Consider the following 16,545-nt stretch of genomic DNA (forward strand, 5'->3'; position numbering starts at 1 on the left):
GCTGAACAGTCCAAAACGAGAACCATAGGTGGGACAGATAGTCATTGAGGAAAAGGGTGGGTCGGACAGGTTTGCCGCACGCTCTTTCTGCTGCCTGCGCTTGATTTCTGCATGCTCTCTGTGATGAGACTCGAGGTGCTCGGCGCCTTCCCAGATACACTTCCTCCACTTAGAGCGGCGTTTGGCCTGGGTCTCCCAGATGTCAATGGGGTGTTGCATTTTATCAGGGAGGCTTTGAAGGTGTCCTTGTACTGTTTCCTCTGCCCACCTTTGGCCCGTTTGCCATGAAGGAGTTCTGAGTAGAGCGCTTGCTTTGGGAGTCTTTGGTCTGGCATGCGGACAATGTGGCCTGCCCAGCGGAGCTGATCGAGTGTGGTCAGTGCTTCAATGCTGGGGATGTTGGCCTGATCGAGGATACTAACGTTGGTGCGTCTGTCCTCCCAAGGGATTTGCAAGATCTTGCGGAGACATTGGTGGTGGTATTTCTCCAGCGACTTGAGGTGTCCACATTATCCATGTCTCAGCCATATAGGAGGGAAGTTATTACTGCAGCCCTGTAGACCATGAGCTTGGTGGCAGATTTGAGGGCCTGGTCTTTGAACACTCTTTTCCTCAGGCGGCTGAAGGCTGCACTGGCGCACTGGAGGCGGTGTTGAATCTCGTCGTCAATGTCTGCTCTTGTTGATAAGAGGCTCCTGAGGTATGGAAAGTGGTCCACGTTGTCCAAGGCCGCACCGTGGATCTTGATGACTGGGGGGCAGTGCTGTGCGGTGAGGACAGGCTGCTGGAAGACCTTTGTCTTACGGATGTTTAGCATAAGGCCCATGCTTTCGTACGCCTCACTAAATACGTCGACTATGACTTGGAGTTCAACCTCTATGTGCGCAGACGCGGACTGTAGCTCAACGACAGAGGTTGGGGGGGTCTTGGACCTGGCCTGGAGACGGCAACGGTTGAACAGGTTCCCACTGGTTCTGTAGTTTCGTTCCACTCCGGGGAGCTTGTTGACTGTGAGGTAGAGCATAGCAGCGAGGAAGATGGAGAAGGGGGTTGGGGCATTGGCGCAGCCCTGTTTGGACGTGGATTGGATTCGTTGGTAAGGATCACGGCCTGCATGTCGTCGTGGAGCAGGCGGAGGATGGTGATGAACTTTTGGGGTATCCGAAACGGAGGAGGAAGCTCTACTTCCCTGCCTGCTCCCCATGACCTTTTATTCCTTTACCGCTCAAAAATCTGTATCTTCACCTTAAATAGATTCAATGACCCAGCCTCCATAGCTCTCTGGGGCAGAGAATTCCACAGATTTACAACTCTGAGAAGAAATTCCTCCTCGTCTCAGTTTTAAGTGGGTGAGCCCTTATTCTGTGACTATGTCCCCTACCATCAGTGGAAATATCCTCTCTGCATCCGCCTTGTCGAGCCCCCTCATTATCTTATATGTTTCGATAAGATCGCCTCTCATTCTTCTGAACTCCAATGTGTATGGGCCCAACCTACTGAATCTATCTTCATAAGTCAACCTCCTCATTTCCGGAATCAACCTAGTGAACCTTCTCTGAACAAACTTAAATACGGAGACCAAAAGTGTACGCAGTACTCCACGTGTGTCCTCACCAATACTCTGTACAGTTGTAGCAGGACTTCTCTGCTTTTATACTCTATCCCCCTTGCAATAAAGGCCAACACTCCATTTGCCTTCCTGATCACTTGCTGTACCTGCATACTAACTTTTTATGTTTCATGCACAAGGGCCCCCAGGTCCCTCTGTACTGCAGCACTTTGCAATTTTTCTCCATTTAAATTACAATTTGCTTTTTTATTTTTTTCTGCCAAAGTGGATAACCTCACATTTTCCCATTATACTCCATCTGCCAAATGTTTGCCCACTCACTTAGCCTGTCTGTATCCCTGTGCAAATGTTTTGTGTCCTCACAATTTGCTCTCCCATCCATCTTTGTATCATCAGCAAACTTGGCTACATTACACTTGGTCCCTTAATCCAAGTCATTAATATAGATTGTAAATAGTTGAGGCCCCAGCACCAATCCCTGTGGCACCCCACTAGTCACTGTTTGGCAACCGGAAAATTATCCATTTATCCCGACTCCCTGTTTTCTGTTAGTTAGCCAATCCTCTATGCTTGCTGATATGACCCCAATCCCGTGAACTTTTATCTGGTGCACCTTTTATGTGGCACCTCATCAAATGCCTTCTGGAAATCCAAATACACCACATCCACTGGTTCCCCCTTATCCACCCTGCTTGTTACATCCTCAAAGAACTCCAGCAAATTTGTCAAATTTTCCTTTCATAAAACCATGCTGGCTCTGCTTGACTGAATTATGCTTTTCCAAATGTCCTGCTACTGCTTCCTTAATAATGGACTCCAACATTGAATGGGGGATCAGTTTACTGTCCTCATTCACAAGGTGAGTATGGAGGGGCTGCCTAACGGAGGCAGTGTGTGAACGGCCTCCTGCACACTTCCCAGCCTCAACTTTATCATCCCAGCAATTGTCTGGCACAGGAAGAGGGAGGGAAAACAATGGGAAAGAGAAAAGGTATAACTGCTGGTTTTCAGAAAATCCTTTTGGACAGAAGGGGAAATGTCTGCCCCTCACAGGGAGCAAACTGAGCAGGTGCCGAAAGGCAGAAGCAAAATACCGCGGATGCTGGGATCTGAAATAAAAACAATGCTGGAAATCCCAGTGGGTCAGGCAGCATCTGCCAAGAGAGAAACAGAGTTAACGTTTCAGGTGCATGACCCCATGATGCAGGGTTATCGACCTGAATCGTTAACTTTTCCTCTCCACAGATGCTGTCCGACCCGCTGAGATTTCCAGTATTGGGCGCAGAAAGACTGGTTCTAAACTTCCAGTAGGGTATCCGGGCATTTCCTAAGCAAACGTGGCGTTCATCATGTGACTTTAGTTAGATGTCTGCAGTGGTGAGGACACCTGGACCAGTCCAGGTGCTGGTCAAGTATTACCCGCACACTCGCCGCAGGCGAGGCGACAGAGACACCGATAGCGTCGGGCACTGAGTTTAGTAGAAAACATCTTGCACACAATCCAGGTAAATTACTGCACACGTGTATATTTATTTAACAAACATCTCCCACCGTTCAGTAACCAAAGTAAAGCTTTCACAACGCTCAAAAAAACACTCGCACTTTGCTTTTTGTCTCACCATTTTACCAACAGACGCACAAAAAGGTTATAAAGTTCCATGCACAGACTGAGGCTTGAGATCACAGGCCCAATGACAGAGTCTGTTACTTGTTTACTGATCAGAAATACAAGTAGTCACATCTGGAAGCCCAGTTTGCCACATTTGGCTAGCGGATGACGGATTGAACAACACGCCCCCAGTGTCACAGACACCGAACCTGAATATTGTGTCCTGGGAACTGTACTCACCCTTTGCATTCCTGCACTAAAATCAGAAATGTGAGAGGCCAGCAGCTTTCAACTCATTCCCAAATTACCATCTTTGTGCTTTTACATGGTGAAAAGTCTCATTTCCTCCATGAAAAGATTTGCCGGTGTTTTTGTGTCAAAGTTTGAAGCCAGGGCCGGCAAAGCGGAGATCTGGGAGAGAGCGGCCTCTGGTCACAAGCGTTTTACGGGAGCAGGTGCAGATGTTCTTGGGCACTGTCGCGGTGAAGTGAGCGTCTGATACCTGAAATAATTAAAGCTTCATTGAGGGTTATTCAGTTCTAAAACTTCTCAGAGCTGTGTGCTTTGCATTTCACAAACTCATCTTAAGAATGAACGCCTATGTTCCCTACTGGCTGATTGCGGTTGTGGTTAGCTATCAGTTTGATATGTCGCTGCCTTTTATTCTATTCTTGACCTTCTCGGGCAATAAATGCCGGCATTGCGGCGATGGCCCCATCCCAAGAATGAACAATAAATCAAATCTAATCCTGTCTCAGTATCATTTCAGGAAGTGTTCGTGTGGGCCTGTCGAGCTCAGAATCTTGGCAAGCCCAGTATTTTAATCCCGACTGAACCTATTCCGGTGGCACCTTTCCGTTCTCACTGTACTCTGCCCGAGAGAAACGGGCTGTGTTTAAATCCACCCAGCCACGGAAGGAGCTGTGAGCGGAGACCAGCCATGTGTTCCACAGCTGCTGGCTGGTTACAGAATCCTCCGAAATGGTTACTCTCACGCCTAGGGGGGATGAGGCTTTGTGGGTGGAAGGGAAAAGCCAGATCGAGCTAAAAGGTGGGAGTGAAGAATAACTGTTTGCCAACCCGCTTGAAGTTACACCACCGGTTTCGGTTTGGATTTACGCTTACCTTTAAGAGTTTGGATTTGGTGTCGGTGACCTGTGACCTGGCATCAGGTGGGCACTTCTCCAGGTGTTGTGGCCCTGTGCCATTGTTTCTGGCAGGGGCAGAGAGGGTGACGCTGGAGGCAGTTGCCACCAGGGGTTTATTGGGAGGGCAGGGTGGGTGTGGAGGGGCAGTCCATCTGTTGCCTCTGGGAGCCAGTTTCCTTCTCATTAGGAGAGCGAAGCTCTGCCGTTCTTCATTCAGCTGCCGCAGTCGGGTTCGTTTTTGGTACTCCAGCCTCCTCAAGTTCTAAAATGGAGACCAAATTATCAAGTTTTTAAAAGATTCATTCACAGGATGTAGGTGTCGCTGGCAAGGCCTGCATTTATTGCCCATCCCTAATTGTCCTTAACTGAATTTCAGGACAGCTTCAGAATCACACATTGCTGTGTGTCTGGAGTCACATATAGGCCCAGATTTCCTTCCCTAAAGGACATTAGTGAACCAGATCTCGCCATTACCTGATACTAGCTTTTTTATTCAAGATTTATTTAATTATTTTCTTGGATAATGAGTTTCAGACTCTAGATTTAGTTACTCCAACGATCTCCTTGTTAGCTTCCCATCCTCCACCCTCTATAAAATCCATTTTGTCCAAAACCCTGCTGCCCCCATCTTATCCCACACCACATCCCTCTTGCCCATCATTACCTCCCTTGTGGGCCTGCAGTGGCTCCCAGTCTCCCAACTCTTGAAATGTAAAACTCTTGTCCTTTAAATCTCCCATGACATCATCCCCGATCTCTGTTCGATCCTCCGACCCTACAGTCCTTGGCCAGATAGCCACCAAACTCCATTCCTCATCTGTTGCACACTCTCCTTCCCTTCACCTAACCCGATCTCCTTCCCGCCCCGAGCCTCTCCCTTGGCAGTTCAGCTGGATGTAGAAGATGCTGCTGCACTATTTGAAAGGTGCCCTGACTGACATTCCGCCCTCACTCACCCACCCACAACATTAACTGCTCATTCAGCTCACGTGTTGGTTACCAGGCTCTTGACTGCAATGTTTGCCTGAAAAAAACAATGCGCTTTCGGTCAAAAGTTGTCCATTTGTTGGAAACTGCTTTGGGATGTCCTGAGGGTGTGATAAGGTGCTATATAAATTAAAGTTCTTTCTTACCTGTCCTCCAAAAGTAGTGTGTGTGTGGAGGGTATAACACCTCTGCCATCGGTTCGAAACAGCGTGCTCAATCGCGAGAAAGAATCGGACAAAAAAAACTTGCATTTGTATAGCGCCTTTCGCAACCTCAGGATGTCACAACGATCTTTACAGCCAATGAAGTACTTTTTGAAGTGTAGTCACTGTTGTAATGTAGGAAACGCGTCTACCACTTTGCGCACAGCAAGCTCCCACAAACAGTAATGTGATAATCACCGGATAATCTGTTTGAGGGATAAATATTGGCCCAGGACACCGGGGAGAACTTCTCTTCGAGCAGTGCCATGGGATCTTTGACGTCCACCGAAGGGGGCAGACAGGGTCTCGGTTTAACATCTCATCCGAGAGACGCCCTCAGCATGGCACTGGGAGTGTCAGCCTGGATTATGTGCTCAAGTCTCTGCTCTCGGAGACCAGAGTGCTCTTGAGCCCCGACTAACAACTTAAGATCAACTCCAAGGGCCCCTCCCCCTATCTAATTTATACTCTGATTAGAGATAAGTCCGTTTTTAACACTCCCCATTTGTAGTTCCAGAGCTACCAACACTGCTTTAGTAACTAGTCCTGCAAATCTAGGCAGTGTGAGAGTTATTGGCGTTCATACTGACATCTAAAACAAATTTCAAAGTTACCTCTATCAGGGCCCTCTGGTCCTTAATAAACTGGTTGTGAACAGACTGGGGTGCTGCCATTATATCAGCAACGCAAAGAGAATAGACTGGGTCGTTTTTGCATAAGAAGGACAAAGACAGTCGAATGCTGGTTTCTAAATCAGTTGCCATCCTTGGAACAGGACATAAAGTGCGTTTTAACTCACGGTCCATGGGTACAAAATACTCGCAACATCCAACAGGGAGTGAAGTAGAGCAAGAGCTGGGGCAGACTGAAGGACTCATTCAGTGGGACGGAAGTGAGGGAGCAGGAATTTATCAGCAGGAAATCGGTCGGTTAAAAAGGTGGTTTTAACTGGATTTAACATGCACCGAACCAATTCAGAGGTTTATGTCAACTGTTAGCATTTTTTATTGGTGTTAAACATTACTCAGAGGATTAACAAGTACCAGCTTGTCCATTTTATTGGCATTGGGAGTTAGGGGAATATCTGCTTTCAAGCCCAGCATCTGGAAGAGGTCAGCGTTTTATTGTGAATCTGGATACGTTGATCTTTTTCTGTGATGTTCCTCATCTAAACAAAGGAAATAAAAACTGCAGCATTTACTGTTGGATCAAATTATTTTTCTATGTTTATCTTACTGGAGCAGATTCCAGTTTATTGAGCATAATCCGCTGTCTGACTCAGCGCCCTTCTGTGTGGAGCTGAGCACAGGTTGAAACAGCTGGTGCAGTCTGTTAATACTCATTGTTCGGGCTCGGGACACAACCAAACAACTCACTGATACCATCGCAACTCAATGTGAACTAAACACATTGGGGGGAAATACTTTGGTGCAAACGCAACTATTAAAGTAAGTGTTACGACAGGGCGTGATCTGACTGCTGGGATTCACTGCAGGATTGGTGGATTAAATATTAATATAGATTCGCAGCAGTGACACTGCTCCCCCCAGCCGAGAACCACACACAGAGTTAGTCAATAACTGGAGCTTGAAGAATTGTAATTATCTCGGTTCTGTTGTCACTCTCTCTCGGTGCCGCATCAGAAAAACGCAAGATAATTACAGAAAAGGAAGCCAGACAGCCCAGTGTGGTTCATCCTTCCAGACATTCCCTTTTTCCCCCATCAATTATTTCTTAAATAATTCCAGGGTTTTTTTGTCTTCAGAGTTGTCCAACAGAAATTGCTGACTAGTCACAGGTGTGGTTACAGTGACATTATTTTAGCTTCGTACACTAATGTTAGTGGGAGCAGCTGACACTACAGGTACATGTACACCATCATTTACTTAACAAACAAATATCGGGAGGGTCAGTAACCGCAGGACCACGCGTTATCTGTAAAACCACTTCCCTTCAAATGATGCCACTTCTGCCCCAGTCAGGAACCGGTCTAACTCCCTCTCTTAGAGAGAGAGTCGGCACCCACCGCACCAGCCGGCAAAACATTCCAGAGACTCATACTCTGGAAAAAGCAGAACTGCCCAGCATTCAGTCTATTCCTACTCTTACACAGTTTAAACTCGTGTTCCCTTTCCTCCCCAATCTATCAAACTGTAAAGAACTTCATAGACAATTAATTATTTTGAAGCATTTTTTTCGTGTGAAAATAAACAACCATCCTGCACATAGCAAGGCTTAACAAACAACGATGAGATGAATAACCAGTTAATTTGTTTCTGAGTTGGCCAGGTCACCGGGGGAAATTCTCTGCTCTCTCTCTGAGTAGTGCAGTGGGATCTTGGATTTCTACCTGAATAGGCAGATGAGACCCGACTTATCCATTAAACAACACCCATGAAAATGCAGCATTCAGTACTGCACTGGAGTGTCGGCTTAGGTTATGTGCTCAAACGCTGGAGTGGGCCTTGAACCCATCACTTGCTCGGGATAAATGGGTCATTTTCAGGTTGGCAAACTGTAACTAGTGGGGTGCCACAGGGATCGGTGCTGGGGCCTCAACTCTTTACAATTTATAGTAATGACTTGGATGAAGGGACCGTGTGTAATGTAGCCAAATTTGCTAATAGTACAAAGATAGGTGGGAAAGCAAGTTGTGAGCAGGATGCAAATAATCTACAAAAGGATATAGACAGGCTAAGTGAGTGAGCAAAAATTTGGCAGATGGAGTATAATGTGGGAAAATGTGAGGTTATCCACTTTGGTAGGAAAAATAAAAAAGCAAATTATTATTTAAATGGGGAGCGATTACAAAATGCTGCAGTACAGAGGGACCTGGGGGACCTTGTGCATGAAACACAAAACGTTAGCATACAGGTACAGCAAGTGATCAGGATGCCAAATAGAATGTTGGCCTTTATTGCAAGGGGGATAGAGTATAAAAGTAGGGAAGTCCTGCTCCAGCTGTACAGAGTAAGACCGCACCTGGAGTACTGCGTACATTTTTGGTCTCCTTATTTAAAGAAGGATATACTTGCATTGGAGGCAGTTCAGAGAATGTTCATGGGGTTGATTCCTGAGATGAGGGGGTTGACTTATGAAGAAAGGTTGAGCAGGTTGGGCCTATACCCATTGGAGTTTAGAAGAATGAGAGGTGATCTTATTGAAACATATAAGATTCTGAGGGGTCTTGACAGGGTAGATGCAGAGAGGATGTTTCCCCTCGTGGGGGAATCTAGAACTAGGGGCATAGTTTCAGAATAAGGAGTCGTCCATTTAAAACAGAAATGAGGAGGAATTTCTTCTCTCAGAGGGTCATGAATCTTTGGATTTCTCCCAGAGAGCTGTGGAGGCTGGGTCTTTGAATATATTTAAGGTGGAGATAGGCAGATTTTTGAACGATAAGGGAGTGAAGGGTTATGTGGTTCGGGCGGGGAAATGGAATTGAGGCTAGAATCAGATCAGCCACGATCTTATTGAATGGTGGAGCAGGCTCGAGGGGCCATATGGCCTACTCCTGCTCCTATTTCTTATGGTCTTATGTTCTGCTGACTCAGAGGTGCACAAACAGCAATTTGATAATGACCAGACCATCTATTTTTTAGTGATGTTGACTCTGGTATAAATATTGGCCATGGCACCGGGGAGAAGATTCCTGTTCTTCTTCGAAGTAGTGGGATCTTTTACATCCACCTGAGATGGCAGATGGGGCCTCAGTTTAACATGTCATCCGAAAGACTGCACCTCCGACAGTGCAGTGTTCCCTCAGTACTGCCCCTCCGACAGTGTGGTGTTCCCTCAGTACTGCCCCTCCGACAGTGTGGTGTTCCCTCAGTACTGCCCCTCCGACAGTGTGGTGTTCCCTCAGTACTGCCCCTCCGACAGTGCGGCACTCCCTCAGTACTACCCCTCCGACAGTGCAGTGTTCCCTCAGTACTGCCCCTCAAACAGTGCGGCATTCCCTCAGTACTGCCCCTCTGACAGTGCAGCACTCCCTCAGTACTGCCCTTCCAATAGTGCAGCGCTCCCTCAGTACTGCCCCTCCAAAAGTGCAGCGCTCCCTCAGTACTGCCCCTCCGACAGTGCGGCACTCCCTCAGTACTACCCCTCCGACAGTGCAGTGTTCCCTCAGTACTGCCCCTCCGACAGTGCGGCATTCCCTCAGTACTACCCCTCCGACAGTGCAGTGCTCCCTCAGTACTGGCCCTCCGATAGTGCAGTGCTCCCTCAGTACTGCCCCTCCGATAGTGCAGTGCTCCCTCAGTACTGCCCCTCTGACATTGTGGCACTAAAAGGAGCAGAGGTACAATGGCCCGGGAGCAGCGTGGAGGAATGCCACTTCAGGGAGCAGTGCAAGCTAGTACAGGAGGGCGACGACTTGGAGAAGGGCGATTCAAATGGATGTCACCAGAATCAAGGTCGCTGATTGGAGTGTGGGCAGGTACAGCAGGAGAGGCGGTAAGCAGCAGAGATTGTAGAGCGACATGATCGGGGTCCAGGAGAGACGTGTGTTCTGGACCCAGAAGAGCCGAGGGCCCAGGGGCAGCACGGGCCAGCCCACACTGTAATATGTGTGTGCACTAGGTCCGTGCAGCGGAGCTGGTCTCCAGTCATACTGCCCCTCCGACAGTGCGGTGCTCCCTCAGTACTGCCCTTCCGACAGTGTGGCACTCCCTCAGTACTGCCCGTCCAACAGTGCGGCGCTCCCTCAGTACTGCCCCTCCGACAGTGCTGCACTCCCTCAGTACTGCCCCTCCGACAGTGCGGCACTCCCTCAGTACTGTCCCTCTGACAGTGCGGCACTCCCTCAGTACTGACCCTCCGACAGTGCGGCACTCCCTCAGTACAGTCCCTCCGACAGTGCGGCACTCCCTCAGTACATTCCCTCCGACAGTGCGGCACTTCCTCAGTACAGTCCCTCCGACAGTGCGGCACTCCCTCAGTACTGACCCTCCGACAGTGCGGCACTCCCTCAGTACTGCCCCACCGACAGTGCGGCGCTCCCTCAGTACTGCCCCTCCGACAGTGCTGCACTCCCTCAGTACTGCCCCTCCGACAGTGCGGGACTCCCTCAGTACTGCCCCTCCGACAGTGCGGCACTCCCTCAGTACTGCCCCTCTGACAGTGCGGCACTCCCTCAGTACTGACCCTCCGACAGTGCGGCACTCCCTCAGTACAGTCCCTCCGACAGTGCGGCACTCCCTCAGTACAGTCCCTCCGACAGTGCGGCACTCCCTCAGTACAGTCCCTCCGACAGTGCGGCACTCCCTCAGTACTGCCCGTCCGACAGTGCGGCGCTCCCTCAGTACTGCCCCTCCGACAGTGCTGCACTCCCTCAGTACTGCCCCTCCGACAGTGCGGCACTCCCTCAGTACTGCCCCTCCGACAGTGCGGCACTCCCTCAGTACTGTCCCTCTGACAGTGCGGCGCTCCCTCAGTACTGCCCCTCCGACAGTGCGGCACTCCCTCAGTACTGCCCCTCCGACAGTGCGGCACTCCCTCAGTACTGCCCCTCTGACAGTGCTGCACTCCCTCAGTACTGCCCCTCCGACAGTGCGGGACTCCCTCAGTACTGCCCCTCCGACAGTGCGGCACTCCCTCAGTACTGCCCCTCTGACAGTGCGGCACTCCCTCAGTACTGACCCTCCGACAGTGCGGCACTCCCTCAGTACAGTCCCTCCGACAGTGCGGCACTCCCTCAGTACAGTCCCTCCGACAGTGCGGCACTCCCTCAGTACAGTCCCTCCGACAGTGCGGCACTCCCTCAGTACTGCCCCTCCGACAGTGCGACACTCCCTCAGTACTGCCCCTCCGACAGTGCGGCACTCCCTCAGTACTGCCCCTCCGACAGTGCGGCGCTCCCTCAGTACTGCCCCTCCGACAGTGCGGCGCTCCCTCAGTACTGCCCCTCCGACAGTGCGGCGCTCCCTCAGTACTGCCCCTCCGACAGTGCGGCGCTCCCTCAGTACTGCCCCTCCGACAGTGCGGCGCTCCCTCAGTACTGCCCCTCCGACAGTGCGGCGCTCCCTCAGTACTGCCCCTCCGACAGTGCGGCGCTCCCTCAGTACTGCCCCTCCGACAGTGCGGCGCTCCCTCAGTACTGCCCCTCCGACAGTGCAGCGCTCCCTCAGTACTGCCCCTCCGACAGTGCGGCGCTCCCTCAGTACTGCAGTGGACTGTCAGCCTTGATTCTGTTCTCAAGTCTCTGGAGTGGGACTGTGATGGCGTTGCTGCTCCTCCCTGCCGCCAGAGGGCGCTCGAAGCCCCACGCGCTCCATAGCAACCGACCGCCGGGCGCCGCATTCATTGTGAGCGTTGATTGGCTCGCAGTTGGTGCGTGCCCGAGCGGCCGAATGGCAGGGCGCCTTGTTGCAGGGTGGAGAGTTTAGCAATGGCGGCCCGGAGGCGTCTTTGAGCCGGTGCGATGGGCGGCGGGCTGCCGGCCGCGCTCCGCTGGGTCATCCGACAATGGTGCTGCAGCCTCCTGCTGACCGGGGCCGCGGGCCGTGTGGGTGAGCGGTGCTCACAGCAAGCGGCCGAGGGAGTGGAGTGAGTGAGGAGGAGGAGGAGGAGGAGGAGGAGGAGTGAGTGAGTGAGTGAGTGAGTGAGTGAGGGAGGGTGTGTTGGGGTCTGATTGAGGACAGTAAGGGGTCGGGGTGTGTGGGGTGAAGGGTCGGGGTGTGGGGTGAAGGGTCGGGGTGTGTGGGGTGAAGGGTCGGGGTGTGGGGTGAAGGGGTCGGGGTGTGTGGGGTGAAGGGGTCGGGGTGTGTGGGGTGAAGGGGTTGGGGTGAAGGGGTCGGGGTGTGTGGGGTGAAGGGGTCGGGGTGTGTGGGGTGAAGGGGTCGGGGTGTGTGGGGTGAAGGGGTCGGGGTGTGTGGGGTGAAGGGTCGGGGTGTGTGGGGTGAAGGGGTCTTGGTGTGTGGGGTGAAGGGTCGGGGTGTGGGGTGAAGGGTCGGGTGTGTGGGATTGGAGGGGTCGGGGTGTGTGGGGTGAAGGGTCGGGGTGTGTGGGATTGGAGGGGTCGGGGTGTGTGGGGTGAAGGGTCGGGTGTGTGGGATTGGAGAGGTCGGGGTGTGTGGGGTGAAGGGTCGGGGTGTGGGGTGAAGGGTCGGGTGTGTGGGATTGGAGAGGTCGGGGTGTGTGGGGTGAAGGGGTCGGGGTGTGGGATTGGAGAGGTCGGGTTGTGTGGGGTGAAGGGTCGGGGTGTGTGGGGTGAAGGGGTCGGGGTGTGGGATTGGAGAGGTCGGGTTGTGTGGGGTGAAGGGTCGGTGTGTCGGGTGAAGGGGTCGGGGTGTGTGGCAGGGAGTGCGGGTGTCGGGCTGTTGGATTGGGGTGTGGTTGGGGGCGGTGAGCGGATTGGATGAGGTGAGGTCGGAAGATACCCGAGGGTGGGTGTGATTGGGACGGTGAGGGGTTATGGTGTGGGGAAGGGGATGAGTGTGAAGAGTTGGGGTGTGAGGGTTGGGCAAGGGGGTGAAGGTGGTGCTGGGATTGTGGGCGGATGGGAATCCTTCTGCTCGGCCCCAGGTATCGCTACAAGCTCGTGCCCTGATGGTTAGTGCCTCAGTGGACAGGTCCCAAGTGCTGTGCAGTGTTAGCTGGTTAAACTCCAGCATTAGCCCCGGTGCAGCTTTGGGGTCTCCATAGCTGGGTGTTGCCAGAATACACCTAAGCTCACTAGGTGTGTCGGGGCCTCCCTCTGACCTAGCACTGAACCCGTATCTTTCACTAGTTTCTCTCCTATCTCCCCTCATGCCCTCGCCGTGCTCGTCTTGTCATTGGGATCAGCACGTACTCCCTTCACCCTATTCCCACTAAACTGCCAACAAACCCCCCCCCCCAACTTCCTGACCCCCCATGTTAGCTGATATTTGTTAACTGTTCTCTCTCCTCAGGTACTGTGTCCCTCTCTATCACCCTTCTCCCCCAAAAAACAACCCTGTCCTTGCAAACTTCCGCCCTATTTCCAACCTCCCTTTCCTCTCAAGTCCTTCAATGTACTATTGCCTCCAAAATTAGTGCCCACCTTTCCTGCAACCCCATGTTTGAATCCCTGCCACAGTACTCATCAAAGTCACAAATGACATCCTCTGTGACTGATACTTTCCCTCCTCATCCTTCTCGACCTCTCTGCTGCCTTTGACACAGTTGACACACCATCCTCCTATCTGCTCACCTCCATTGTACAACTGGGTGGGACTGCCCTCGCCTGGTCCATTCTAATCTGTCCAGTCCCAGCCACAGAATCACCTGCAGTGGCTTCTCTTCCCACTCTCTCTTGACCCCTCCATGTATCTGTGTTATCACACTGCTTGTTCAACATCTAGTCCTGATGAGCAGAAATTTCCTCCAGTTAAACATCAGGAAGACAGAAGCCATTGTCTTCGGCCCCCGCCACAAACTCTCCACTGATTCCAATGCCCCTCCCTGGCCACGGTCATGAGCTGAACCAGATGTGCCTTTAGCCATCCAGGTCCTAAACTCTGAAATTATTCCTTAAATCTCTCTGTCTTTTCACCTCCTCCTCCTTCTTTAAAACCCCCCCTTAAAACCTCCCTCTGACTGAGCTTTCAGTCACCTGCCTGATATTTTCTCCTTTGCCTTCCTACGCTGATGTGAAGCATCTCGGGTACTTGAAGAAGAAAAATTTGCAGAGCTATGGGGAAAGAGCGAATGAGTGGATGTAAAGAGCCGGCACAGGCATGCTGGGCGGAATGGCCTTGTGTGCTGTACGATTCCATGATTCTTAGCTGCTGATGACATAATGGTGTAACTATTCTACTTTTCATTCAGTGTTCCAGCCATCTTTCTTGATTGCCTCAGGACCTGAAGTAAATGTGTACCTGGTGGGAGAGGCCAGCTCTGCTGTTACCCTCAGCGTGGGGACAGTTTCTGCCACTGATGGTATGACTCCCTTATTGTTCTGGTTTATGGGCACATATGTTTCAGAATTAGGACAGTCTGTGAATAGAAGCTGTCATTAGCTTTAAATAACCTTGTAAAAGCAAAATAATTAGAGTAACATCTTTTTGAAAGTTGAAGTAGGAACTATACATCTATATGCTCTTCCTCTTTAAATTCCTCCTCCCAAACCATTCCTTCCTTGTAGTCCCTGAAGTTTAGAAAGGATCCTCCAAAGAGCTTGACTTTGTGCTCGCCAGACATCGATCGACACGAGCACTCTGCAGGTATAGCACTCGAGCAGAAACCGTGGCTGATTCTCCCCTCTCAAGCCCAGGAAACGGAAGTTAGTTATAGTGGGCCCAAATTTCCCCAGGAGTTACTCCGCTTTTTTTGGAGCAACTAGATTTTTTTGGAGTAACTGAAAAATCGCAATTCTCCCCATTTATTTTGCTCCAATGTAAGTGAGTTAGTTAGGTTTTTTTTTTAGTTTTGTTTTTTACACCTGTTTTGGCCATTTAAGCAAGTTTAGCCAGCTAAAACTTACTCCAAACTAACTTAGGCCACTTGTGTCCGCTCTGAAAAACCTTGCGGTGAAATAAGAAATCAGTGTAGGACGGGGGGGAAAGTGAGAATATTCTGAAGCACTAAACACCTTCACAACATCAGCACAATATCTTCATCACAATATTTTCATCACGACATCATCAATAATAAATGAAAAATAAATCAATCAGTAAAAAATAAAAAGTCCTACCTTGCTGACTGCAGCACGCAGCGGCTCGCCCTTCGGCCAGGGCTAGGAGTGGCAGGCTCGTTACTACTACAGACATCGAGGCCCTCCGGCTCAAAAGGCTGCCCCGATGTGGGCCGAGTTGGCGGTTCTCCCGCGATGCAGTCTATCCGGAACAAAACGAACAAGATGGGTCAGCAGATGAGAAACATAGAAAATAGGTGCAGGAGTAGGCCATTCGGCCCTTCGAGCCTGCACCGCCATTCAATAAGATCATAGCTGATCATTCACTTCAGTACCCCTTTCCTGCTTTCTCTCCATATCCCTTGATCTCTTTAGCCGCAAGGGCCACATCTGACATGAGAGCCATGTTAGAGCTGAATGGCCACCAGAAAACGGTCGCACAGAGAAGTCATTTTGGTTGGCTTGAGACAGGGACGGCCCTGGCGCGCTTGGTCTTTTCGTTCAGCTGGTCTTTTGATAAAACAAAAGCCATGCCCTCGTCTTTCTGCTGCCTACTGCCGCTCCATACCGCATGTCCCCGCTGCTCGTTGGCCCTGCGTGATCTTCGCCTGCGGCCCTTGTTTCGACTTCTGTCTCGTTTAGTCTGCGTGCCTGTCCACAGTGAGCCGCTCTCTCTATCTCTCTCCATCACTCCCGCTGTTTTCCCCGCACCGCACACTGCTCATCTGGACCGGCAATGGACTTGCCACCGTCTTGCAACATTACACCGCAGTCGAATTTAAGGGAGCTTCTGCGGGCTCGGATGTTGCCTGGCAGCTTGTCGTCGGGACCTCGGCGAACGGCCACCGTGAGCTCCACCGGGACTGAACCGATGATGCAGGCCCGGCTTTCTTTCCCCACGCGGTGACACTTTGGTCGCACTAGTCACTCTCCCTTTACTTGTGGGACAGTCTACGGGCAGTCTGTGTTTGGTGCAATTGATTTTTTAGCAATGGTTACATCTTGCTCCAAGGGATAGAAAAAAAAAACCAAAATTAAACATTCAGATTTCATGAATCTAATTTTCGAGTCCACTTTCATATGTGCTCCGAGTACGCTGGTCTCCCTTGAACCACTTCATTCTTTCAGCCCATTTTTTACAGTGACAAAAGTGACCACGGGAAAATCAGGCAATTCCTTCTATACTGATGGCTACCTTGTCAGTATTGAGTTTAATATTAAAATGAAGTGCCTGTGTATTTTTAGTGCAGAACTCAGTGGTGATCCAGTGAGGGATCTCTGCCCAGTTACCTGTTCCACCAGCCATGGCAACTGGAAAATCATCTTGTAAAATCTTTCAGGAAAAGTACATTTGAGATGCTTGGAAACTACCCGTGTAGAACTTGAATGAATAGAACATAAACAGTACTGATGGTATTTGTAACAGAACCAAG

The 16,545-nt window shown here is 50.8% G+C and overlaps 1 protein-coding gene across 2 annotated transcripts in view; it reads left to right on the forward strand.

The window, feature by feature from the left end:
- Nucleotides 1-11,835: 11,835 nt before the first annotated feature.
- tctn2 (tectonic family member 2) overlaps nt 11,836-16,545 on the forward strand; it is an 84,845-nt gene continuing 80,135 nt past the window's right edge. Inside the window, exons 1-2 of one of the 2 annotated variants that reach the window (XM_070888198.1) lie at nt 11,836-12,026; nt 14,308-14,418. In XM_070888198.1, the coding sequence (XP_070744299.1) occupies nt 11,939-12,026; nt 14,308-14,418 (199 nt within the window). In that variant the 5' untranslated portion in view covers nt 11,836-11,938. Of the gene's footprint in view, nt 12,064-14,307; nt 14,419-16,545 lie in introns of both variants that reach the window. The other variant, XM_070888199.1, reaches the window with a different exon arrangement.

The sequence above is a fragment of the Pristiophorus japonicus genome, chromosome 8, assembly GCF_044704955.1.
Source record: "Pristiophorus japonicus isolate sPriJap1 chromosome 8, sPriJap1.hap1, whole genome shotgun sequence".
NCBI classification, from domain to species: Eukaryota; Metazoa; Chordata; class Chondrichthyes; family Pristiophoridae; genus Pristiophorus; species Pristiophorus japonicus.